We start from the raw sequence: 27241 nt of genomic DNA, 5'->3' as shown, positions 1-27241 counted from the left end.
CAATAAATGCTGATCTGGCTACCCTGGTATCAGACTAACCTAAAAACAATAATCATTTGGAAGGAATTGAACTCCCTTCCTTCTGCTCTTAAACCAAGCAAGACTGATTAATTGGCACGTCTTAATAAATGGGTGGAGTCTTCTGCTGCATCATCGTTGTGTTAGTGACAGTAAGAACCCCTGCAAAGTAGATGCTCACTGCATTTCTGTTGCTTGTTGGAGTCAGGTGACCTAGGGATTGCCCAGTTGCAATCCTTGACTCGTACTGGTTCAAGGAGCTCAGAGCATGAGAAAAACAGAGACTAGAATCCGTAACTTTTCAAACCATTGCACTTATCATTCCTTTACTGATCTACTAGTATCAATAATGTATTCTAGAATCTTTGGTACCTTTTAAGAGAAATGATGTAATGTCACCAGAACCTTTAATCATAACAAGAGCCCTGCTGGTTCAGACCAATGGCCTATAATTCAACACTCTGTTTCCTGCCCCAGAAAGTCCACAACCTTCTACTAATTAGCTTTAAGAGGTATACTGTTGCTGAACATGGAAATGCTGTTAAGCCATCATGGCTAATTACCATTAGTAGACTTATCATTCATTAATCTAATACCTTCTTAAGTCCATCTACAGCATTTGTCACCACTGCATCAAGTTAGTTGTACAACTTAATTACATAAAGTACTTCTTTCTATTTAAGAAAGCTCTTCTCAGATTTTTGTATTTAAGAAAGCACGTCTCAAATCCAGGCATGTCAGTTCAGAATTAGTTATAGATCTTGTAAAACAACAATGATATGAACTCTAGAGGAAATATTATCTGAGACAAAAGGGTATTCTTTCTCTTTTTCCTCTACAGACTCTGCTCCGGCCTCTTCAAGCTCTGTGTTCTTTCCAGCTTCAGCATGGTGCCCAAATCCATCACAGCAAAGAATATCTTCTTAAAAATGGTTTATATGACAAGCCTATGCCAAAAAATAAACGCAAACTCAGGAGAATGGAACTCTTAGTTAATAATGTTAAAATTTAGCAATGTCATGTAGTCATAATAAGAAAGACTTTCTTTTTGTTCCTTTTAGCTAATGAAGTGAAGCTTGATATGGGTTTAATCCAAACAGCCTTTTCTTTTATAAAAGTACCACGTTTAGATGGCTCCTTGCCCAGACATTCAAGCATAATAGAAAAAACAGAGTTCCTATTGCATTAGACCAAGGAATAAAGGAGACCCTTTGTTTCCCCCAGTTAATCAATCTGTGGTCTCTAATATGACTTTTTTGTTTTTCTTATGGGAAGGTTTTGGCATTGCTGAATGAGGTACAAAGGTTTTATAAGGCAATGGTAAGGATTCCATAATGGGCAATTTGTAAGGATGTGAAATACTAGAATGCAAATTCTCATTTTCTGCTGGAAGTGTATACATGCTGGCAACTGTGTAAGCCCAAGTGGACACAAGAATCCAAGACTGTTGCCTTACTTATAAAAATATTAATGAAATTGTTTTAAAAAGATTGTACTTTGGCCCGGAGTTTTTCTTTCTGCTGTAAAATAGATACAGATGTGATAGAATGGTTAAGACTATGACCCTGATACAGAGCAAACCACATGAGCAGGACTTGTATCTTTCCCCAGGCATTGTGAACTGCACATGAAAAAAATCTTTGTTGAACTCTGCCCTGACAGCACAAATTTTATGTGCTTGAAATTTGCTAGATCACAATCATAATCAATATTTTTGCATCCATTAGTATTCTTAGTATATTAGATAGCAATCATTAGTATTCTTAGGTCTTGAGTAGAAGAAGAGCTTATTCTTTTGCATACCTTTTTGACTATTGTAGCAGAAACTGGAGATGTGATAGAAGTTGAAAAAGAACATCAGCACTGAATAATGTGTGGTGTGTTTCGTCTAGATAAAGAAATAATCAATGTTACTGAGAATACAAGTTGACAGTAAAAATTGCTGATGCTGACATAGGACATTTCTACTGTAGAAATATCAGGGCTGAAGTGGTTCCTGTGAAAGCATTAGCAATTATTCTTTGTAATAAACACCATCCTCATGTTGATGGAACATGGTCTCACTTCCTTTGCTTGATTTCCCCTTAGTTCAGACTCAGTAATATAACCGTGTATAATTATGAAGGTTATCTTTACTTCCAGGAAGACCAAATGCCCTGTTTAATAAAAGCATTCATCAAGGAGAGATGAAAAATCCAAAATTCAAAACAATTTGAATTGTCTTGGTAGTAATGATCAAAGAAACCTTTCAGTTTTAATCTCAAAATGAGTACTCGTATTCACACTGAATTAATGTTTCCTATATATCAAAGAGTCCTATTTTGCCACTTTTGTAAAGTTTCTTAACACAGTAAATGCAATTATTTCTTTAAAATTACTTAGAAGTAAATTTTATATGATCTGATAATTTGGACTCTTGTTTTTATGCAGAACTTTGTAATTTAATAGTGTTATTAATCGTTTATTTTGTCACAGATTGTAACAGCTTTGTCAGGATTTTTCCTCTTCATTTACATGGGAATTCCGTGTCTTGTTTTGGCAGATTTTTTTGTATGTGTAGTAGAAGTGAAGTTCTGCCATTTTCATTAAAAATATATGCTTAGTTTACAATCGTGCTTTGTATTATGTTTTCCACAATTATATTTTCTGTACAATTTTTAAATTTTTAAATTTACTGAAAGTCCACATTTTCAGGGCAGAGCCAGTCCAACATTTAGACCTACATATCCAAGTATTAACAACAAAGAATAAAACTAGTGTTAACTTTGGTTCCCAAGTGAAACATTTGGCAATTCTGGTTCACATAATTGAAACCTGTTTTTTCCATTCTGTTTCAAATCCAGGGTTAAATAAGCCTCTGATATAAAATTCTGGCATTATTTTTAAAACTTGTTTACAGTTATTTTTATTTTGTCCTCGTGCTTCTTTATACGTATATGTTGGAGGAGTCTATAGGGCTTGGACAGTGAGCACACAATTTAGGCATATTAAAGTACATTGAAAACAGGGGCATGAAACACTTTATTACTGGTTGATTGTGAGATGTTAGTCTTTGATCTTCAAAAAGGAACTGGTGTTTCTTAACTGTATGAAGGTTCACTGTGTAAATTACTACAGGTTAACAGATCTATATAGACCTCTGCTGATGTCTGTGTTGTATTCGGTGTTCAGCTGACAAGCCAAACTCAAGGCCTTGTTAATGCTGCACAATGATCACTGTAAGCTGAGCATGGATTATATAATTATGTATAGAATGCTTTGTATCATGTAATTTGTCTTAAAATTTGCAATATTTTATGGCAGGTAGATGTGAAATAAGGGGAGCCGACACCATTGGTTGATAAAATAGCAAGGGCCAGCCTTATTAGTTTTGCATCCAGTCCCTATCTGCAGCAGCCAAGGGTACATAACACATCAACAATTTTGCAGACAAATTGACTGAACTCTAGCGATAGAATCTCTGCCCTTTTATATAGTGAATTTCCCTACAGGTGTTGCTGGATTACACATTAGGCTTCTCCTCACAAAATATTAGGTTTGGTGATCAGGAGGACTACTGGGATTGTGATCCTGTAGTTACTAATCAGTCTTGCCTAGCCTTTCACTAACAAGGGGGAGGACTCAGGCTGCCAGGCACACATTCCTGCACCTGGTCCATGTTTCAGCCTCCTCTACTCTTGAGATGCTTCAGAAGGCCATACTGGGTTTGCTCATGGCTCCATGCTGGGGTCTCCAAGATTGAGGGCCCTGCTGGCTCAAGTTTAGTGCTGGCTCAGGAACCCCAAATATTATATTTTGTATATTTGCACTACATGTATAATATTTTACTTTGTTTTTGGTTACCATTTTGGTTACTGTAATCAAAGACAATGTAAAGCAAGAAAACGTTAGGCCACACTTTTTTGTTTGTTTTTTGTAGAGAATCTGTACACATAATATAATTCTTAAAAGAGAGAGAGAGAAAAAAAATGAAATAAGGAAAAGCAAAAGAGAGAAAAAGAAACAAAAGAATATATATGCCAAGAGCAAGCTTGGTGCTTCTAATCTGAAGAGCTGGGCTTTATTCCTCACTTCTCCACATTCAGCTAGTTGGGTGATCTTAGGCTAGTCACTGCCCTGATAGTGCTAATCTCAGAACTGTTGTGTTAGAGCTCTCTCATCCCCACCTACCACAGAGTGTCTGATGTGGGTAGAGGAAGGGAAGGTGATTGCAAGCTGCTTTGAGACTCCTTCAGTTAGTGAAAAATGGTATAAAAACCATGTGTGTCATGTGTGTGTGTATCCTTACCATAAGTTCCTCTTTATAATTGGGAAACTGCCTGTCCAGGTCACAAAGGGCCATACGGCCGGTCCTGTCGGCATGGTGTCTGGACCCTGTCCGGGTCAGTGGCCCGCCTCCAGGAGCCAACCTAGAACTGCTCACCCAGCCTCGCAGCCAGAAGGCTCCTGGCCGCCAAGGGGGGAGCTTCGCCAGCTCCCGCCATTCCCCTGCGCTCAGGCCACCTGCCAACTGGCCGCACCGCCAAACTGCAGCCTTCCCAGGTGAGTACCCTTTCCACTGCTGCTTGCCCCGCAAACTGCTTGCCCTGTGTCATGCATGCAGCCTGAGCCCTTCCCAGCCCAAGCCACACCGCCTGGAGACCGTGGCCTCCAGGACAGCCCTTTCCCTCCCTCCTGCCCCATCAACGACTTTGGTCGCAGCCACGGCCTCAGCCCTTCCCCAGCCAAGTCGTGCCATCTGGGGATTGCGGCCTCCAGGGGGGAGCTTTCCCTCCCTCCTGCCCTGCCAAAACCTTTCGGCATCTCCCTGCCATGTCATCAGCCCTTCCCTGACCGACCCATGCCGCCCGGAGAACGCACCCTCTGGCCCCCACCGTTCCCTCCCTGCTTTGCCCGCAGCCTTTACAAGCCTCATTTTCACAAATAAATACATATGGCTTCTGATTTCATGTACGACAAATATATATGACAAATCCCAGTGATATATTTTATAAAGGTTCTCCTTGAAACTGGAACTCAGTGAAAATTTAAGACCTTTCAACTACATATTTTACCATTTTTCCATTTGTATATTATGCCCAAAGTTTTTAGCTCTTTTTAATCATACATTTCACTCATCCTCTGACTCAGATTTTAATGTTTGCACATCTTACCAATAATTATTCATCATTTGTACATAATTCTACTTCAAATACAATATTCGATCAAAACCATGAGGTTTTTAATCTGCTTTAAACTTTTCTAATAATAGTGCATAGAAAAGACACTGACAGATACAACCTGTTATGAAATCTGAGAAATGAAGTAGATCACAACATGGTAACCACATATCTTTAAATAACATTTATTGCCTGTAGAATGCTTCTTGTGATGAAATCCACAAAAATATTTTATTTATTTGTTTATTGTATTTCTATACCGCCCTCCCACATGGCTCAGGGCGGTTTACACATAACGTTGGGATATACATTGAACCATAATAATCATAATAACAACCATGATAATGGGTTTCAAAACTGGATAATGGTAGTACAACAACTCACATAACAGTAACTTTTCAGACATAATCTAAGTTTGTAATTATTCCATTTGCTCAAAATGTCATGTCTAACTAAAATGATTTTTAAAGCCATAATAATTTTACATTTGTCATAGCAGCCACCTTATCTCAAATCATGCTCTTCTAAGCCCAGAAACTTCTGTTCTTCAACATGACCCACTCTTTTCTCCAAACTAGACAACAGGCATTAAAATACAATTTCAAATCAGTAAACCCAGCCCCATCCTTTCGTGTCTTGTAATGATTTACATTTTAATCTTGGTTTTTGTCCTTTGCCATACAAATTTAGATCAATCTTTCTGCCATTATTTGAATGGTGAGTCAATAATCAAGACGGGTGTTTTCTGAAATAAAAACAGCATTCTGGGTATTCAGTCATAGATATTCTAACCACCACCAGCAGTTTTATTCCATCTTTATCTTTTTTCACGTCATTCCATGCCTTCACATAATTATTCTGAAAACATACCATTCATATTTGACAACAAAATGACCAAATATTTAACCACCTTTTCAACATTAAATCCCATCTTAATCATCAATTCAATTTGTTTTTCTAAGTCCATATTTTGTTAGCATATTTACTTTTTATTGATTTTAAATCCTGATAACATGCTAAAATCTTTCAATTTTTTCATTAATATTTTAATTCTTTTTAAAGGATCCTCCAAAATTAACCCCAGATTATCCACAAAGGCTCAAATTTACATCTTTTTAGCCCTCTCCAATCCTCACATATCTCTGTTCAATATTTCCAAAACTAAAATAAACAAGAGAGGTGAGAACAGACACCCCTGTCTTGTTTCTGTATGAATCTCACATAGTTTAGTTAAATCACCATTGACAATTAGTTTTGCTGACTGTGAAGTATAAATCAATTCACCTGTTTTATAAAGTTTTCTCCAAAGTTCATGTCTTCTAGAACAGGCTTTTTCAACCAGGGTTTCACGAAACCCTGGGGTGGCTTGACAGCCCTGGAAGTGTGGGTGGGAATTAATTTTTTAAATATTGTTAAACGTTTATTGGATGATATGATCATATATGCCAGTGATAGGCCTGGAGGGGGTGGGAAGGGGAGGAACCCAGGTGGGCATGTGCACATGTATAGTTCCCAACCATATTCTGCCACTTCTGAGGTTTCTTAAAGTATGAAGCATGTTTCAAGGGTTTCTCAATTGTAAAAAAGTTGAGAAAGACTGTTCTAGAAAGGAAAGACCAGTCAGATTATGAAATGTTTTCTCTGTATCTAATAAAATCACTGTAGTCTGCTTTTTCATTGTGCTATTCCACATAATCCAAATTATCCAACACCTATTTTCAATCCCGGTCCCATCTTGGTGGAACATGCTAATTGAAGAGATCAAGGCCCTCCAGAGTATGGAACAATTCCAGAGGGCCTGTAAAATGGAACTGTTCTGCCAGGCTTCTGATTGAGGCCAGAAAACCACCTGCAGTTAGACAACCTCTTCAGCCTCTATGTAATCCTCATAGGGACAATTCTTTAAAAGGGCGTGTTTTATTATTTTATTGGTGTAAAATATGTTTTATTATGACTGTTTGAAACTTTGTTGTCAGCCTCCCTAGGACGACCAAGAAAAGGCAGTATAGAAATAAAATATTTTTTATTATTTATTTATTTCTGACATTGTCCTTCAACTGTCTCTTAGGTAAAAACCCGCACTGAACTTCATGAACAAAGTCATGCCGTGAGTCATGGAAAGAGGCTAATATAACATTCATACCTGAAGAAGGACAAGACTTGACACTGGCAAAAATTATAGACCAATATCTTTGTTAAATAATGATTATAAATTGTTCACTACAATTTTAGCAGAAAGAATGAAAAGGATCTTATGTTATGCCACTTGAGATAAATGTGGCTAGACAGTACTGGGATATCATATGTCAATTTGTATAAAGAAATAGATTATCAATGTATGCTTAATGGAAAGCAATTGAAGCCTACTGTCAGTTTAAGGCGTGGAACACAATCCACCAAGCAATGCTGTGCTGTTACCTGTTCCTGAACGTATCCTGCTGTAGTGATCTAATAGATGTTGGATATTTTAGCTCTTAAGGTTGTTAGGAGAGGAATTTAGCTCTTAAAACAATTTTACTGTCTATTCTGAATCTTGTGGGAGTATAGCATGAAGGAAGCAGGAACCATTGGTGCGTATGATCCTAGTAAGTCATTCTTTCAGTTACTGGAGCACCAGTCACCTTGGAGGGCCTCACTGCTGAAACCAAGAAAAGACACACCCACCCACCACATGTATCATATAAGAAGGTTTTGACAGTTTAATGTTAATATAGCATTGTATTGCTATATTGGTACATTCCTATAGTGCAAAAGTTAGGGGGGAAAGACAAAATAGAAAACAGTTGAAAGGGGGGGGGAGTAACACTTTTCAGAAACACTACAGAAATCTCAGTCTATGCTGCAATGATTTCAAAGTGAACTGAACAATCAGAAAATTGAAGAAAATAGGTTTTTGTTTTCTTTTCAACCTCACTTTGCAATTGGGATACAAGTGGCTTTGTGTGCTAAGGTTTTTAAAATTCCTTTATCAATTGGGAGTCAAAGAGTTGGGTCTGAAATGTAACAAAAATCCATTATCAAGCAGCAGCTAAAATTGATTACATAGGCTGTGTGAAAGTGTCAGCCCAAAATAAAGACAGGCTTAATAAGGATTCTTCAGTCCTACAAGAGCTCTCCCATCTTTTGTATTAGGCTTCTTCATCAAAAGAAATTCTTCTTATTCCCCTTCAAAGCAGAAAACAGCCTTTTTCAATATTTTGACCTTAGAGGAGCCCCTGAAAGGAACCTTGGACGTCAGCTGACCACGCTCCCTGCCATGCACCTGGAAGTTACATCACTACCCACACCCTTAGCCCTCCTTTTGCTTACATCACTACCCACACCCTTAGCCCTCCTTTTGCTCCCCCCCCCACGTTTACTACTACTACTGTGGCGGCTCTGCCTCATGTATGCTGGAAAGAAGACTCAGAGCTAAGGAGACAGCTCAGACCCCCCCCCCATCCCACTTCAGAACTCCATGGGCCCCCTCAAGAACTCCCATGGACCCCTGGTTGGGAATCCCTGCCTTAGAGAAACTTTGCCCAGTCCACAACCCCCCAAGAGCACTAGCAGTTTGCATTTTAGAAAATTAGCTCCCATTATTTAAGTACATGTGTCAATATTCTTCCTTGAGACAAGGTACAGATCATAAAGAGCCAGTCTGGTGTAGTGGTTAGGAGTGCGGACTTTTAATCTGGCATGCCGGGTTCGATTCTGCACTCCCCCACATGCAACCAGCTGGGTGACCTTGAGCTCGCCACGGCGCTGATAAAACGGACAGTGATATCAGCGCTCTCTCAGCCTCACCCACCCCATAGGGTGTCTGTTGTGGGGAGAGGAATGGGAAGGCGACTGTAAGCCACTTTGAGCCTCCTTCGGGTAGGGAAAAGCGGCATATAAGAACCAACTCTTCTTCTTCTTCTTCTTCTTCTTCTTCTTCTTCTAAAGAGGCTGAGAGCAAGTGGTGGCAGTTGAAGTCACAGTCCATGCTGGATCTGGCAGAGATTAAGATAGGCAACAAAGGCAAAATTGAGGCCGTCAGCTGATTATAAAATCTGCTGTGGTGCCAAAAAGCTCAAAGCCAAAATAGTAGAGCACTTTGATCTCAAACCCTGTCCCTGGTAGAGATTTTGACTTGGGAGTCCAGCATTTCTTCAATAATGTATCTGTAGAGATTTTGGGTTTCTCAAATGAAGGCTTGTATCAGTAGTATGCATTTTTGGTTACTCATTAGAGGAGAACTGGTTTCTTTATACCCTGCTTTTCACTACTCAAAGGAGTCCCAAAGCAGCTTACAAACACAGAAGGGGACCTAATTCAAAGTCCCTAAGATTCTACAGGTGTGTATGATCAGGTCAGATCTAGAGATACAGCACTGCCTCTTGGTTTGTTTTTGTTTTACCCAGCTTAAATAAATACCCCCAATCTGGGCAGTGACACACACTAATGGCTGTATGGGACAAACTGGAATGGTTATTGAGCCAACATTTTATCATGCATAAACAAAATATCCATCACTATAATTTCCATATTGAGAGCCATTTACTAAATGCAACCACATATGTTGTCCACTAGAGCAGGGATAGTCAACCTGCGGTCCTCCAGATGTCAAAGGACTACAATTCCCATGAGCCCCTGCCAGCATTTGCTGGTGGGGGCTCATAGGAATTGTAGTCCATGAACATCTGGAGGACCACAGGTTGACTACCCCTGCACTAGAGAACTTTATGAGGAACACAAACCACTATGTATTATGAGGAATGCATACCACAGTATGACTCTTAATTTGGTAAAGTATTAACATGGCAAGCTAATTAGAGAAAATACTTGACAAATGTAGTCCAGTGGCGCCTTTAAGACCAACAAAGTTTTATTCAAGTATGAGCTTTTGTGCATGCACACTTCCTCAGATACAATATTACCACTAATTTGCTCCCCCCATATTCTTCCTAGACTGTCTTACCATACAGCTTTTTCCTGTGGTTGCTAAACATCATCTGTTCCCTGGCTAGAAATGTGAGATAATTTAGGAAAGCAGCTGCAAGATTTCACTGGTTTCTGAAACTCAAATTTCCCCAAAATATCAATGTATTCAAGTTTTTGCAAATCTTGCTCTGTGCTGCAAAATCACTATTCTGGCACAAACTTCACTGAAAGTAATAGGGGTTTGTTCCAGATGAGTATTATGACCAACATTGTTTTAGTAGAAAAATGTAACTTTTCTCATTAGTTTAACACTGCCACTTCTGATCTCTAAAAGATAACCATCAGACACAAATTCATGGTTTATGTTTGCGTCACACTGAGAGGAAAATTCTATCTTTTTTTTTTGTGAACATGTTTAATTCACGAAATGAAATCAAATAAAATATGTTGACAGAATTTTCATGTAGAGTGGTTGTTCTTGTGTTGATGATTTCTACATGAAAATACCTCATGCATAATTCAGAGAAAGTGGCAGCAGTAAGTGCTTGAATGGCCAATGACTCCAATGAGAAAATCATGTTGGAACCCAAACATCCTATGTAAAATGCATGGACTTAATTCTTATATTTAAATTTTAATTGCTGTGGTCTCATAAGGTAGGCAGAAGTACATTTGGTTCATAAACTTAAACATCTCTTGGTATGCTAGCTCTTAGATCTGTCATAAGTAATGAGTTGTAAAAGAGAATCCAGAGGAACCTCATTATTTAACTCAAAGTGGTGCAAAGTATAGCTTGACAAAACTAATCATTTACAACGTTAAGGTGAAAATTTGGAAGTCAATGCATTTCAAAATCAACAAAATTTCAAATATATAGATGTATTCAATGTATAGAAACCCAAACTTTATATTGCACAGACAATTGTTGGTCTAAGGGGCCTTTGTCCTTTGAGAACCTTTTCCATGTCACTTTGTAGCTAATAAAATAAAATAAAATTAAATTAAAAAATCTGCATGTCATAGCTACACTTACTGGATTTAAATATTCACATATTTGTATGATTTTGCTGTTAGTATACAGACAAATGTGGGCTTGCAATACTCAAAAGAGGGATCCCATTTTTTTCTGGACTCACGCCCTGTGCAGACCTTGGGTTTGCACCTCTGCCAATGGTGGGCCTAGCACAATTCCTGGGCTGCATAGCTGCCATCAGCTTCAAAGCCACCCTACCACCACCAGCAGGTCCAATGTGGTTTCTTGGCTGTGCAGCCACTGCCTCTGGAGCCCCAGGCTATACTGCAGGCAGACCTTCTGAACCCAGCATAGCTACCTGGCACTGCTGCCAACTGTGGAGATCAGTGCATTCTCTGTGTAAAGGTGAAGTGGCATTTACCCCCTCAGTCTATTTAAAGTTTTCAGATTTTTCTGAAAACCTGGGGAGTTCCTCAGGTATTCTGAAAAATCTGTTTAGCATCTATGTGGTCCTTGTGGATTTAGCTATCCCCAAATGGGGGCTACTCATCAGTAACAGTGCATGGATAACTTTATTCCATGAAGTTGGAGATAACTAGTTCGCTAAGAATGTGCATCCTTAGATAAGGTATTATTTTAAAACAACTTTGAATATAGGAAGGGGCACACTTGCTTGTGACCTGCTCAACTTTGGATAAGATATCTTTATGGACTCATGTAATTACTTTCCTGTAATAATCTATATAGGAATAAGGGCTACTATTTTCTTTTGAGTTAGCCAATGTTAAAGATTAAGGATAAAATGAAAGCAAAAGACTCTAAATGTCCACTATAAAAATAGCAAATCAAAAACACTGTTTTTTTTTTTTTGTTACATGTCATATCAGGTTCAGAACAAGGAATGAGGAAAAATACAAGTCACAGGGCCATTTCGCACGGCTTCAAAGTAGCACAATGGTTGCTAATTGGAAACGCTACTAATTTGCCATAACCCACGACGTCGTAGACAATCTGCAACAGTCCTGCAACCGACCCGCAAAAAGCGCTTCGTTGTAGCGCTTCTAGGGGAATCCAGAAAAGTGGATTCACCCTCCGGATAGCGATACACTCCTGCAACCAATCTGCGACAATAGCGCTAAAGACTTGTGCGTTACCATTGTTGCGGGTTCTTCAAAGTCCCTCCTCCCGAGCCTTTCCTCCAAACTTCCGGCAAACTGTTCGCCATTTTTTTTTTCTCGGACCGAGCACAGATCAACGAGGCAACGAGACAGCGACTGGCTTTCTAGCACGATCACTTTCGGAAATTCTGCCCGGACACCACAAGAGTATTTCAAAAGCACAGTAGCACACACCGTCACGTTCCCAACATTTGCCCAAAGCTTAAAACCCCGTCTACCTTCGGCCAGTACTAGCGGAGTCAACGTAAAGGGAGCATTTTAAAAAACTTTCCTCTGAGTGTGCCAACGAACGTTCGCCGCTCGCAGTCTCCTGTTTAGATTAGTGGAGTTCAATAGATATGATTCGAGGTGATACCATGAGGGGCGGTTTATGTGTAGTGGGTCTTTGTGTGGTTCCGGGTGCGTGGTTGTGCTTGGGTGCGGACAACCCCTTCCATCAGCAGCTAGACCTCCGGCAAGCGGAGTCGCCGTCCACCGTTCATTTTAAAAAACTTTTCTCTGAGCGTGCCAACGAACGTTCGCCAGTAACATGTCATTGATTTATGCTTTGGCTGGTGAATATTATTGGGGAACTGTCGCGTACCGCTGCACTTGCTCTCGGTTGAACACCGGCATGCGTTTTTGTAATGGCGGACATTTCAGTAAAATGGCTCCCGCTGCATGTACAAACTGCTCTTCTCGCGTGTAGACGAATCAGCGCATGCGAGAAGTCAAACAACAAGGGCGCTAATCTGGCCATTAGGGGCAGATCCTGTTCCCGCGCGAGGAGTTTTGAACGTGACATGTGACCTCATGTGGCCAATGTGCGTGTCCCCTACTGCCCTCCACCAATCAGGAGCCGGCTAGTCCCTTTGTCTTTGTGTGCGGGAAGGTATATGATCCGTTGCACCCTGCACCTCGCACCTCCATTTTGCTCAGCTACTCGCGAAGGCAGCATGGAATCTTCTTCACAAGCGTCGTCCGTCCAGGCAACCGGCAGGGGGCCAACATGGAGGGACGCGGAGATCAGGGACCTGATCGTGATTTTCTCGGAAGAGAAAATCCAGGACGCCTTCCAGTCCTCACACAGGAATCGGGAGGTGTTTGAGCAAGTGGCCATCAAGATGCGTGCCCTGGGCCACAACAGGACCGGCCTTGAATGCCGGTCAAAAACAAAGACCATGCGGGTGGAGTACATGCGGGCCGTGAACCACAATAAGGGTTCCGGCAACGCTAAAGTAACCTGCCCGTACTTCGAGGAGCAGCGCCCACTCTACGGCGACGGGGACGGTGCCGGCAGGCCGAAGCGTGTCGGGAGGAGCCTGAAGGTGGTTCGGAAGCCGGCTGCCCCGGTCGAGGAACCACCCGCTGAGGAGGATCCAGGCGAGGGCACCTCGTCCACCGTCCGGCCTCCACCCCCGGTCCAGCAACGAGGCGCGGACATGGTGACGCTGGACCTACTCGCCATCGCTCCTGGGGAGCCAGAAGAGATTCCTCAGCAGACGCCCCTTGCCTCCGGTAAGCACTTTTATTTTTATTTTATATTTAATTTTGAGCAAATGTGTGTTCTGACATTTGGGAATCGTTTTCTCGTGTGTTCGTTGCAACGCATAATATGCTAGGATGTTTGTGGATTGCTTGCTATGGTGGCTTTTTAAAACGGTTGTGTTTAACCAACAACCCAAAAAGTTTTGCAGCATGCCTCAGCCATAGGCCTTCTGCAGTGCTTTAGCCACTACTTTGGGAGCTTGCTGTGTGGTTCAGGTTGTATGTTTGCTCCTTTTTCACTATTGTATGCAGTGTGTTCGTTGCAACGCATAATATGCTAGCCTGTTTGTGGACTGCTTGCTATGGTGGCTTTTTAAAACGGTAGTGTTTAACCAACAACCCAAAAAGTTTTGCAGCATGCCTCAGCCATAGGCCTTCTGCAGTACTGTAGCCACTACTTTGGGAGCATGCTGTGTGGTTCAGGTTGTATGCTTGCTCCTTTTTCACTATTTTCTGCTCTTGTCCACAGAGACACAGATGCCAGGGACGGGGCCCCTCGAGTCTCCAGCAGCGGTGGACGAGGACAGTGATTCTGGGGCATCAACAAACGTTGGTAAGTATCAGTTGCAATAAGGGGGGGGGGGGTTAACTGCTTTTTGCTTTTCTGTTTGTGCAGGGCAGCAGCACTGCTAAGAGACAGAAGAGAGTCCCTCTACGTTGCTGCTTTAGGGTTCGAAGCTTGCTTTGCCACACTTTGGTCCTAGATCTTTTTTTTTCCTTCTTCGCAGATTTCATACCCGGGACACAGGAGGAGGAGGAGCGTGGGGTGGCTGGACCTCCTGCCCAGCGCAGGCAGATACAGATCCAAGATGGTGAGCGTGCATGAACTGTTCCTTTCGAGCCATGGCTGCAGGACAATGTCGCAAGCCACTAACCGTGTGCTCCCTTTTCATTGTTGTGAGTCTTGCTGTGAAAGTAGGCAAAGGAAAAAGCCCACCATGGGCAAACAAACACTAACCGTGTGCTCCCTTTTCATTGTTGTGAGTCTTGCTGTGAAAGTAGGCAAAGGAAAAAGCCCACCATGGGCAAACAAACACTAACCATGTGCTCCCCGGGCATTTTTGACTCTGTCTCTGTGTACCCTCTCTAGTGATTGTGTCTATTCTGGTACTGTTGTGTGGGGTGGAGGTTGGAGGGGTGTCAGTTAAAGGTGTTTTAGGAGTGTGGGGTGAAAGGTGTGCGAGTGTAAGGAGTCACACTGGAGTCTTTTTTAGAAAATTTGCAACAACATTTTATTTTCAAAAACAGTTCAACAGGGGAAAAAAATTAGGGATTGTAACTTGGACCCCCACCACCACCACCCCCACCCTCCAGGAAAGCCAACTTTTTTAAACAAATTTATATATTTAACAGGGATAAAAAATTAGGGAATGTAACTTGGACCCCCCCCCAACACCCCCCACCCCAAAACACAAACAGAAAACAACACTCAGGTCCCTCCGCTCCCCTCAGGAAAGTAATTACATGAGTCCATAAAGATATCTTATCCAAAGTTGAGCAGGTCACAAGCAAGTGTGCCCCTTCCTATATTCAAAGTTGTTTTAAAATAATACCTTATCTAAGGATGCACATTCTTAGCGAACTAGTTATCTCCAACTTCATGGAATAAAGTTATCCATGCACTGTTACTGATGAGTAGCCCCCATTTGGGGATAGCTAAATCCACAAGGACCACATAGATGCTAAACAGATTTTTCAGAATACCTGAGGAACTCCCCAGGTTTTCAGAAAAATCTGAAAACTTTAAATAGACTGAGGGGGTAAATGCCACTTCACCTTTACACAGAGAATGCACTGATCTCCACAGTTGGCAGCACTGCCAGGGAGCTATGCTGGGTTCATGTGCTCCCCGGGCATTGTTTAGAGTCTTGGTTTAACAATATGTAACCAAAAAAGGCCACCATGTGCACCAGGGTGGGTTTTGACTGTCTCGATGGTACTAACAGTTCTGTTTCTCATTTTTTGCCAACAGAGGTCCTTTCAGATGACGATGAGCCAGCCCTGGGTCCAGCCGGCTCACCACCTAGAGGTGCTCTCCAAGCACAAACAGAAAACAACACTCAGGTCCCTCCGCTCCCCTCACCAGCCCCTTCCATCTCCCTCACTCTTCTGCACAACCGTCCGACTGTTCCCCTGACTTTGCGGCGGAACAGTTCTTCGTCCTCCTTCTTCTTAACTGTGTGGGGAGGGAGAAAAAGTACACATTAGTGCCACACATATTTTCCAATCTGGAGTTTACATGGATACACTTTATAGTGGCCTTAGCCACAGTGTGAGAAGAGTTGGGCAGTGGGGAACATAACCTACGTTCTTCCGCCTCCCTCTGCTGCCTCTGCCTCTCCATCTCCCCTTTTAGGTCAGCCACTTCTGCCTCTAAGGATGTCACCCTGGCCTCCATGGCACGCAGCCTTGCCTCCATTGTTTCTGCTATAGAAATCAAATAAAGAATTCAATCACACTTCAAATGGAAGCATCACAGCAGGCTCCCTTATGGCTCCATGGGGGTACACACACATGGGTCTCCCTCAAAGACATAAAACTCTCACCTGCAGCCTGTCCTGAGGTGGAAGGTCCCTCTTCCTCCCCTTCCTCACGCTCAGGTAATTTTGCAAGCTTGGATGGTGATTGTGTAGCTGGGCAAAGAAAAAGAGAAATCATAAGTAAAAGCACACAAACCAAAGATGAAACACAGCTGATGGCCACACCACAATCAGAGCCAAAGCGCATTACCAAAGTGGTTCTACAGTACTGGCGGGCTAAGTCAGAGGGGGTTGACAGCATCTTAATACTTTCTCGAATTTCATTGGGGACTGTAGGGGAAAGAGGCATCTAGACATTCCATGCATGCTTAAGGGTAAAACACAACGAGGGCAGCACTCACCCATATGCCTCCTCATCTCCAGGGGGGGCTTCCCAGCCTTCTCCCATATCTTGACCATCAGGTCGTGGAAGACCGTTCTCCCACTTGGCTGCGGGACCCCCCCCCCCCCACTGTTCTAGACTGTTTAGGAAGTCCAGCTTCACCCTCTTAAATTTCGTCCGGACCTGCTCCCAGGTCCGGACGTAGCCCCTCTCCCTCAGCTTGGATGCCAACACCAGGTAAGCACCCTTGGTGTGGCAGTGGGTGCTGGCCATAAGGCGGCCAACACTTTTTGATTGGAGAACAAGCTCCAGAAGTGCCTCAGCCTCGGTGCGCTGCCAGAAGGAGCCCTTCCGTGGCTTCGGCATCTTCGGAATGACGGTTAGGGAACGAAAATGCGTTGCTCCGATCGACCACCCCTATTTTAAATGTATCAAAGCTGCCCACCAATGAAATTATTCCTTGGAACATAAGTGGATTGATCCTCCAGTTTGACAGGGGTCGCCAATACTTCCTGGCTACCCGCCTCCCCAAACTTTCCCTGTTCAGCGCTTCCGTATTGTGTTTGTCAATTTCAGCGGGGAGTTAGCATTTAGGGCTGTCAAGGTGCTTTTGGACCAGAGAATCCCCGTTTTTTTGCTGGCTAAGTAGACAAACCGCACAAGACAAGGTTAAACAAAGAACATAAAACTTTATTCAACACCAGAGTAGAAAAAACAATCAAACACGCCTCCTGTTTCTGTAGATGTGGGTGGCTATAGCGTCCCGAACCTTGCACCCCTCCGCATAGATCCTTTTTTTCCTTGCTTCAGGGATGTCTTGTGTGTCCTCAAGGACTACAGGATCAGGTTCATCCACAGGGAAGGGGATGTTATGTCCCTTGTCCTCGCAGATGTTGTGCAAAATGACACATGCGATGATCAGCGGAGTCACATTGTCTATATGCACATGGAGTCGAGACATCAAGCAACGGAACCGTGACTTCAAACGTCCAAAGGCACGCTCCACTACATTCCTTGCCCGGGAGTGACTGAGGTTGTAGTGGCTCTGCACGTCCGTCCTTGGCCGCTTATAGGGAGTCATGAGCCAGCGGCGTAATGGGTAGGCTCCGTCCCCGAGCACCAACGCCGGCACACGCACGCCCTCAATGGTGGCGGTGGGGTTTCCTGGAACAAAGACCCCTTCGTCCATGGCTTTCCTGAGGTTAGATTCCCTGAAAACAAGGGCATCATGCCTCCTGCCACTCCACCCCACCTCGGCATCGATAAACCGTCCGGAGAAGTCCACAGTTCCTTGCAGGAGAACAGAACAAAAGTCCTTCCTGTTCCCGTACTCCTTTATGCTCCCCCTGGGTGCACGGATAGGGATGTGGCTTCCATCGACGGCCGCAAAACAATGCGGGAATCCAAGCCTGGCAAACCCGTCCATACTCTGGAATAAGGGAAAAAAACCATGGCATGTTAGCGTGGGGTGCATCGCGTGTTCGTTGCTCACCTGTCAAACAAGAAAAAAAAATTTAAAGGGAAAAGGGCATAGAATGACACTCACCGCTCCAAGGCGGTCTCCGAGGCACACCACTTTGCTGAACAATTCCGCCTCCATGGCGAGGCAGAACTCCTTAAGGATATCGCCAACCGTTGTGACTCCGAGTCCGAATTGCTGGGCTACTGTCCGGAAGTACTGAGGGGTGGCCAAGTACCACAATGCGGCTGCCACCCTTTTTTCCACTGGAACGGGGCGCCGCATGCCAGTGACCTGCCTTTCCATGCGGCCACGTAGAGCCTCCACGAGTTCAAAAAATGTTCCCCTAGACATTCTAAAGTTGGCAATCCAGTGGTCATCATCCCAGCGAGACCACACAAAATTTTCCCACCAGTCAGAGGATCTTTCGTCCACCCAGAACTGTCTGGGGAACCGGACCTCTGCCAGAGCTTGCCAGTGCTTCTTTGCCACCATGGTTGCCCATAGAGAACGTCTTCTACTGGTGGTCATCGTTCCGGCAATACGTTCTCGGTAGTCCTCGATAGCAGCCCTCCTATGCCGCACGGTGGTATGGATACGCTGGACTACCGCAAGCATCTGAGCCAACAATTGATAAATAATCCTCTCCATTGCAACGTTAACCTGTGCTGCGGGCAGTAGGCTACGCAAACAAAGAGTGAGGCCGACCACGTGTCTGCCTAGGTGCATATAAGCAGGTAGCCTGTGGGCGTGTACTGTGGGCGGGGATTAACCTATCAAAGATATCAATGCATCAACCTCTGGTTCATAGAAAACAATAGAAAACACGTTCCAATAGCGCCAGTGATTTGACGATGACGCGTTGCTACGGGGTTTCCTGGGTTTTTTTTTAAAAAAAGGGAACCCCGACAAGTCCGGCTTTAGGGTTGAGGTCAAAGGTGTGCCTGCAGTTTGATTGACGGGCACGGGAGGCCAGAAGCGCTAAAAAGGGACCTCCTCTGTAGCGATAAGACGGAGACCGGAAGCCTGTGGGTTACGAAAGTGACGAGAAGTGAAAGTGCTAAATTCCGCAAAAACCGCAGCTGTGCGTTACGGGCACAGCTAGTTACATTTCGCTAGTTAAAGTAGCGATTTCGCAAACAGCAACCAAATAGCCACTTTGAGCTCTGTGCGAAATGGCCCACAGACTTCCGAGCAGCACCAACTGCCATTTATGGCCTTGGCTGCCTAGTCTGATAAATGTTGGGTATGCTGGTTTAGCAGTTTAAAATATATCTAAATAAGTTTAGGGCAAAGTAGCACAAACCTTATTGCGGAATATTGTGCTCTGCCAGAGTTTCAATTGATCTCTCGAATTCCAAGATCAGTTCCACTGGGCCAAGTGGCAGCTCTATACCATCACAGCCCTGGTTGAGCTACTTGCCCTCCCCACACTTGGTGCTGCCCAGGTAAACCCCCCCCCCCCTAGAATCTCCCAAGCCAGACTTGGCAATCCTAGGGCAAAAGGTATTGACTCAAAAACAAAAATTACAAAGAGGAAATGCTTTATTTTTATTTTATTTATTTATACTTGGATTTATATCCCGCCTCTCAAGACTTTTGTCGCCTCAAGGCAGCTAACAATTAAAATCATAAAAAATACTCCATAAAACCCCATTAAAACAGTAAACAATACATATAGTAACCCACAAGTTGGCAGAAACAATCTACCCCAATTCAAATCTACTAAGTCCAGCCAAACAAAATCATCACTAGTAATTATTATATTGCTATTATTATCAGGGACCCCTGATAGAAACTCTGGTCAATCCCCACCCCCGGCCTCAACCAAATGCTTGCTGGAAGAGTTCTATCTTGCAGACCCTGCAGAACTTAGACAGTTCCGTCAGGGCCCTTACCTCTTCCGGGAGCTTGTTCCACCAGGTTGGGGCCAAGGCCGAAAAGGCCCTGGCCCTGGTCAAGGCCAGGAAGATTTTCCATGGGCCTGGGTCAACCAACAGATTCTTACCCACAGAATGGAGAGCCTGCGGGGGGGGGGCATAAGCAGACAAGCGGCCCCTCAGGGAGGATCCAGGCCATGTATAGCCTTGAAGGTTAAAATCAGAACCTTGAACTTGATCCAGAAGGAGACTGGCAGTCAGTGTAGTTGTTTCAATACTGGCTGAATGTGAGCCCTCCAAGAAGTCCTAGTAAGGACCCTAGCGACCGCATTCTGAACCAGCTGAAGTTTCTGGGTCAAAGACAAGGGTAGGCCTGCAATGAGCGAGTTACAGAAGTCTAGTCTGGAAATGACCATTGCATGGATCACAGTGGCCAGATGGTCTGAGGACAGGTAGGACGCTAGTAGCAAAGCTTGCTGCAGATGGGAAAACCCCATAAGGGTTCCCTTCATGATCTCAGCCTCTCTGGCAAGGGAGACATCAAAGATCACCCCCAAATTCCTGACAGTTTGTGCAGCTGTTAATTGCACCCCGTCCAGGCATGGGAGATGTGCTACCTGATCCTGTCCCCTTCCCCCCATCTACAGGACCTCCATCTTGGAGGGGTTGAGTTTCAGATGGCTCTGCCTGAGCGATCTTGCCACTGATTCAAAACAAATAAAAAATGTTATTGCCAGGACATGATTTTCAAAGAATTCACAAGCTAGGCTTTAGCATTGTGTTAAATTAATTATGTTTAATTCATCATGTTAAGGTTGTTATTAAGCAGACATATAGTCTCTTGCATAAATGTTTCATACCAGAAATACTTGTTCTTTACTGGGTTCTGAAGACAAGCTTTCCCCCCTCAAATGTATTGAATGCATTACCTTTAATATATTCCCTAGAGCTGAAATGCTAAGAAGATTTCAGAATGTGGTACTACTTCATTATATCCTGCTGGAAGTGCGGGAAAGGTGCAATGATTACCAACTTGTGAAACTCCTGATTCTGAGTTTCTGATGTTTGCTGATTTTTATTCAGTAGTTATTTTAGCTATATCTAGCAGCTGTGGGTCCAGCCTGGGAGTATTTAAGGAGAAACCTAAATCGCATTGGAATGAAAGAGCCATGGCAGCAATGTTTGTCAAGAATAAGCATTAATGAAATGTACCGGTGTTCAAGTTGGAGAAAGTTCTTCTTTTTTTAAATTCATTAAAGCATCTTAGGAAGTGTCAGCACAAAGCAGCATGTTTAATGGGGCCATACAAATCCCAGGCTCTGCTGAGTACAAGATTTAGAGGCTGCTCATCTTCCATTGTTCTTTTCCTGAAAGTAAATGTTTGTAACAAGGGGAATTTATGAATGTATCAACATCACGCCAGCCGCTAAATATAAGGTAATCACAACACCCCTGCCATTTTTATTATACTTCTACATAGTTGTCTATGATGTCATGTAGCATCAATGCAATGAATAAAGTCAGAGATTTGTTATCAGATATATTTCAAAACATAAACAATCTTGAAAAGCAATACAGGCAACAGCCTGATTCCATAATTGGTTAGCAAAAGGCATGAACAAATGAGTCAATGTCTACCCAGTGGGTACAATATGGACACAGTGAAGCATGCATAAATCCACTTGAACAAACTGGACTTGAGCATTTCCTCTGTGCTTAATTTTCACAGCAGTATTTATAACTAAGGAAAAGCAGTGGGGAAAGGACATTTGATATAGCAATTAACAATTATATGGCAATTATGGTTTATATTTCCACCAAATATATTTGCAGCCCATAATCTTCCAAGAAGCTGGGGGGGCGGGGAGTTTGTTGGCCCATCCTCCATAACTCATGTAACCAATCCTGTGACTGTGCAATTGAGTTTGCCCAAAACTTACAAAAATGGGCGTGCTGTTTAGGTAGCAGCTCCTGAGTCCTACACCAGAGCTAAATAGCAGAAACTCACCTTCACACAATTCTACAACTATAAAGAGGACAGGAAGGCAAAAAACTCTGAAGACAAATTCAAGCTCATTACCAACCGATCAGAGTCCTTTCTCCGCAGAGCACAGGGCTTCTTCAGACAAGTCTGGCGGGGCCATGGCTGTCACCCGGCCCCAGAATAGCGAGATTCCACACGCACCAGAAAAAAGCCATTACCCTGGAGGAGCCTTGCTCCTCCAAGAAGCATGTGGTGCAACAAGGAGGCACCACATGAGAGCTGCAGCTGACCAGGAAGCCAGGCACCAAAGAAAAATGGCACACCCGGCAGAAGGAGACCACTGAGAAAGCGTAGGCCAGCAAAACGATTTCCAAGCAGCCAGACAAGATGGCGAAGCAGAGCCAGCCACAACCACCTGAACGCAGCCCTGAGCACAATGAAAAATGTTTTGGAGCGCCAGAACGTGCACTTCAAAGATCAGTGGATGCACATGCGGCCAGGGAGGCCAATCGCAGCATGATTAACTAGGGCCAAAACCATTTTTAAAAAACTCTATCACATGAACAACCATATTAGTTAATGTAACTAATTTATTATTTATTTATTGTATGACAGAGGTACATACATGGAGCCTATTAAAATATATATCCCTGAGCACCCGGGGAGGGCAGTATATAAATATAATAAATAAATAAATAATAAAATGCATAGGTAAGTTGATACAATGGGATACAATCAACTGATTAAATCCCCCTAAATGTTAATATCTAAAATTTCAATCCACAATCATACTGGGGAGAGTTCAAAGAGCTCTGTTACATTGCCCTTGACAGCACAGCACTCACATTCCTATGACAAATGGAGAATAGTTTGGTGGGCTGCACCACAATTGCATTTGGGTCCTGGTATTTTGCCCCATTTAAACAAGAGGTCTGCACAACTTCCAAAGCATATTCTTTTAGCCGTCTTACATACTTTATGTGGCATGTCAAAACCTGCAAGTCTTTTGTTGGTTATGGATATCTAGTGAAACTGACTCCATCAATATCCACAACCATTTTCTTATGAGCCAATCCACTACCATTTAGAGAGATAACACTGCATTCCCTTTGCAACCCTGACATGGATATTCCTACTCTGACAGCCTCTCCTCTTCTACCTTATAGAGAAATCTCTCCCGTCAGTAATACATCCAAAAGAAAAGGATGGAAGAAATACAGAATATTGGAATAGCAATCCAGAAAACATGTCATCTCAGTGGTAGCTTTAGCAACAACAAAACTAAATGCTTTCATGACAACTCCATTTTGTTGTGATAATCTGGAATGTTCTATGAAAATTTTCCAGGAATTTGTTTCTCTAGCCTTGGCTTGGGGTTTGGCCACTGTTGTGACAAATCTAGCCATGGAGCAAAGTTCATTACCATTCACTCCCAGGATGAATGTACTGTGAGCAATACTGATCAATTGACAGCAGGTAATATTTCCCCCACAAATGACCAATATAGAAACAAAATAGACTACATAATTGGAAGCAAAAGATGGAGAAGCTCTATTTGCCCAGCTACAACAAGACTAGGAGCTGATTGTGGTACAGACCATGAACTGTTAATATTGAAAATTAGAATAAAGATGAAGAAACATGACCAAACATTCATAGTGCCAAAATACAATCTAAATAGCATTCCTGAAGAGTTTAAAGACTGTAAAGAACAAATTTACATTACTAATTTCAAGTGAATTGGAACAGGAATAGCTATGCGTTGAAACCAAAGATATTATTAAGGAAGAATGCACAAAGACTATTTCTGTAGCCAAAAGAAATGTAACATATCAATGGATAATTCATTGCTATTTTTAAAGACAGATAAGGAAAATTAAAAGGTGACAGAATTACAATCAGAAGACTAAATGCAGTGTTCGAGAAGCTAGAGAATATAGACAAAGAGAACTATTATAATAATCCCCAATGCAGGGATTCCCAATCAGGAGTCTGTGGACTCCTGGGATTCACCGGATGCTCTGGAGGGGGGTCCATGGCATATCCCCTCTTCCCTCAATGGCCACAAGGAATGGAACTGGCTGCCTCTGCCTAGAGGAATTTGTGGGTAGGAAGTGGGTGTAAAAATCAAAGGGGGGACAGTTGGTTGTGTCATGATATGGGGAGTCTGGACTGTCCTCACAGATCTAGCTATTCTTTCAATTTAATATGAGGTGGAGCCCCCATAGTAGTAGTAAAAATATGGGGGAGTGACAAAATATGGGGGAGTAACAGGAGGACAAAGAATGCAGGTGGCATCATTTCTGGTGACATGTCACTTCCAGGGAGCATGATGAGGAGGCATGGCCAAGTGATATTACTTTTAGCAATCGGCAAAGCTTGAAAATTTATTTCAGGGACTCTGCCACAGTCAAAAGGTTGAAAAATTCTGAACCAATGTAAAGAAATAGAGGAGAACAACAAAAAAGGAAGAAGAGTTGATTTTTGTACCTTGATTTTTACTACCTGAAGGAGTCTCAAATCAGCATACAATCACCATTTACTAGAGATCTGTTCCACAATAGAAATCAAAGGGAAATTTAAAGCACAGTTAGGTTTGCTGAAAGATCAGCATGTACATATATTAACTGAACAGGACAAAATAAAGAAAAGATGGGAGAAATACACTGAAGAACTATTGAGGCGCAAAACAAAAATGACAGATTTCTTCAAAGAATCTTTTGAACAAGAATCTACAGTTTTGGAATGTGAAGTGAAAGCTACACTGAGAAACAGTTCAACATGAATAGTTAGGAGATCAATAGAGGTATTCAAAGCCACAGAAATGGAGTTTATACAAATCTTAATAAGAATATGCCAACAAATATAGAAAACAAAACAATGGCCCACAGATTGCAAGCACTCAATATCTATTCCAATTACAAAAAGGGGGATATCAGTGATTACAGCAATTATTGGACCTTTTTAGCCCTGGCCTGGTGGAATTATCTGTCTAGTGAAATCAGGGCCCTAAGTGATCTTAAGTAGTTCTGCAGAGCTTGTAAAATGGAATTGTTCTGCTGGAACTATGGTTGAGACCTTGGAACAATATGAGAGTTCCAGCTGGCCTTCCAATCCAAATCCATCTGACAAAAGACTATGTGAGAAATAATATTTTAGATATTGTTTTCCTGCTCCTTTTCTCAATAAAAATATGGCACGAGCCAAACAGCTGTGCCTTTTGTATCTTTTTAGAATAGTTAATTTTAAGGGGCTTTTCGCACGCCTTCAAAATCGCACAATGGTTGCCAATTGAAAACGCTATTGATTTGCCGTTATGCACAACGTCGTTGACAATCTGCCACACACCTGAAACCGATCCGCAAAAAGCGCTTCCTTGTAGCGCTTTCAGGGAAATCCCCAAAAGTGGATTCACCCTCCGGAAAGCGATACACTCCTGCAACCAATCTGCAACACTAGCGAAAAAGACCTGTGCGTTAACATTGTTGCGGTTTCTACAAAGTCCCTCCCCCTGGCTCTCTCCTCTGATCTTCCGGCGAAGCGATCGCCATTTTTTTTTCTCCGAGCGAGCGGGGATAAACGCACCAGCGAGCCTCTTTCTGTTTAGAGGCTTCCCCGGCTTCAGTCCCTCCCCAGAGTCACTAAGCACAAACAACACTTTGGACACAAACAACAGAGAAGCCCGTTTGCTGATGTATTTTCCCTTTATTTTTTAAACTGTTTTTGGCCAAAAATTGGGCCCGTGAGAGGGGGGGGATTTTTTTTTCACTCCGAGGGAGCGTGGCAACGATCAAACGACAGCTCAAACACACCGGGCAGCTGGATGGGTCTCTCCGTTGCAACGAATCAACACAGATTGGTTGCAATGGGTGTGTTTTTTTTTTTTTTTTAACTTTCTTAAAGGGAAAGGGGCTGTTTGGGAGCATGCTAACGGCTGCCCATTGGCTGCTTGACGGCCAGGGGCGGGACGAGCTTGGCAATAGCGCTTCCTTTCTAGCGATTTTTGCCGAGACTGGAAGCCTGTGGGAAACGCTACAAAACGCAACTGGATTCCACTACAAAGTCAGGTATGCATAACGACGAATTCCACTATTTTAAATGGCGATTTTTCATTCAGCAACCAATTTGCTACAAAGATCCCGGTGCGGAAAGCCTCTTAGTAATTTAAAGTTAAGATTTTATATTGAATTTGTAGAGCTTATAAATTGTATGTTTTTAAATGGTTGGCCCACCCTGAGCCTTCAGAGAAGAGCAAGTTAGAAAAACAATAATAAATAAATAAACAAATAAAAATAAATAATGCATTTGGATGGTCAGTTTAATGAAGGACTTTAATGTCAATGATTCCTGTTTTATTTTGTTACAGGCTCATTTAAAGGGCTGTTCAGCAAAGAAAACTTTCTTGCTACATGAAAAAAATGTTCTCATGACTTTACTGTTTTTTTTTTAAGGCAAGACACAACTATGTCATCCTAATGAAGACTTCTGTGATTATTGTGTAATTTAGTTCCTGCTGTTCCCACTTGGAAAGCCACTTCCTCAACTATGGTTTTCTAGCATCCAGCAGAGTTAATGCAGAACTTGTAAATGGCTTCTTCAAAGCACAAAGTTTTGTCATGGCTGGCTGGAATTTCACTTTACTGAGGTATCTATTAGGTTTGGAGGCCAGCTAATTCGGTGGGAAGATATTAAGTTTTACATTCCAGGGCACCTAAACCTTGTCCAAATCTAGGCATCAACCAATTAGACTAAGAAAAAAAACAAGTCAATTTTATTAGACTACAAGACAATTTTATTAGACTACACTCAGTTGATAATACTGAGCAAAACCAGGACAAGTTACTTTAACAGAGATTTTGCTCTTGTAATTGATTAACTGGTGCCACCCTTCCTATTGACCTTCACTAATTTATTGTACATCCGGCACCTCCTTATCTTGTTCTATGCAAAGAGGCTTTTAAAGTAAGCATTCACATTACTGAGGTCAGAGGGGAACTTCAGCTGTTTCTATGGTTTTCTTCAGATACAATGAAACAGAAATTACCAGTCCATACATCTAGGCAGAGAGTGAGCACTAAATTAGATCACAGCATAATTTAGATGTTCAACAGATTCAAGCCTAGTTTATATGGTTACCAGCTTGGAGGGTTTGATTTGGGTGGGGGAACATAGGGAAGGAGACAAATATGTCAGATTGGTGATTGATGAGATTTGTCCCTAATTGTGAAACACTGGAAGTAATTAACTAAGACCCCGCCATTGTGCTCCATCTGTTTCCTCTTAAGTATGAAGGCGA

General features: G+C 42.6%; 2 protein-coding genes across 7 annotated transcripts in view; both read left to right on the top strand.

Annotated features, from left to right (window-relative positions):
- DTWD2 (DTW motif tRNA-uridine aminocarboxypropyltransferase 2) overlaps nucleotides 1–2628 on the top strand; it is a 95904-nt gene extending 93276 nt beyond the window's left edge. For all 6 annotated transcript variants that reach the window (XM_077344363.1, XM_077344366.1, XM_077344364.1 and 3 more), the window contains one exon: nucleotides 860–2628. In XM_077344363.1, the coding sequence (XP_077200478.1) occupies nucleotides 860–1030 (171 nt within the window). In that variant the 3' untranslated portion in view covers nucleotides 1031–2628. The remainder of the gene's footprint in view (nucleotides 1–859) is intronic.
- A 9121-nt stretch (nucleotides 2629–11749) lies between these two features.
- LOC143841927 (uncharacterized) lies at nucleotides 11750–15968 on the top strand. The gene is made up of 4 exons (XM_077346478.1): nucleotides 11750–13730; nucleotides 14230–14313; nucleotides 14489–14572; nucleotides 15733–15968. Exons 1-4 carry the CDS (start codon nucleotides 13109–13111, stop codon nucleotides 15966–15968), a joined length of 1026 nt encoding a protein of 341 aa, XP_077202593.1. The 5' UTR covers nucleotides 11750–13108.
- The last annotated feature ends 11273 nt before the right edge of the window (nucleotides 15969–27241 follow it).

This window comes from Paroedura picta, chromosome 7 (genome assembly GCF_049243985.1).
Source record: "Paroedura picta isolate Pp20150507F chromosome 7, Ppicta_v3.0, whole genome shotgun sequence".
Lineage (NCBI taxonomy): Eukaryota > Metazoa > Chordata > Lepidosauria > Squamata > Gekkonidae > Paroedura > Paroedura picta.
Note: the sequence above shows the minus strand (reverse complement) of the source record. Positions and strands in the feature narration are given on the sequence as shown.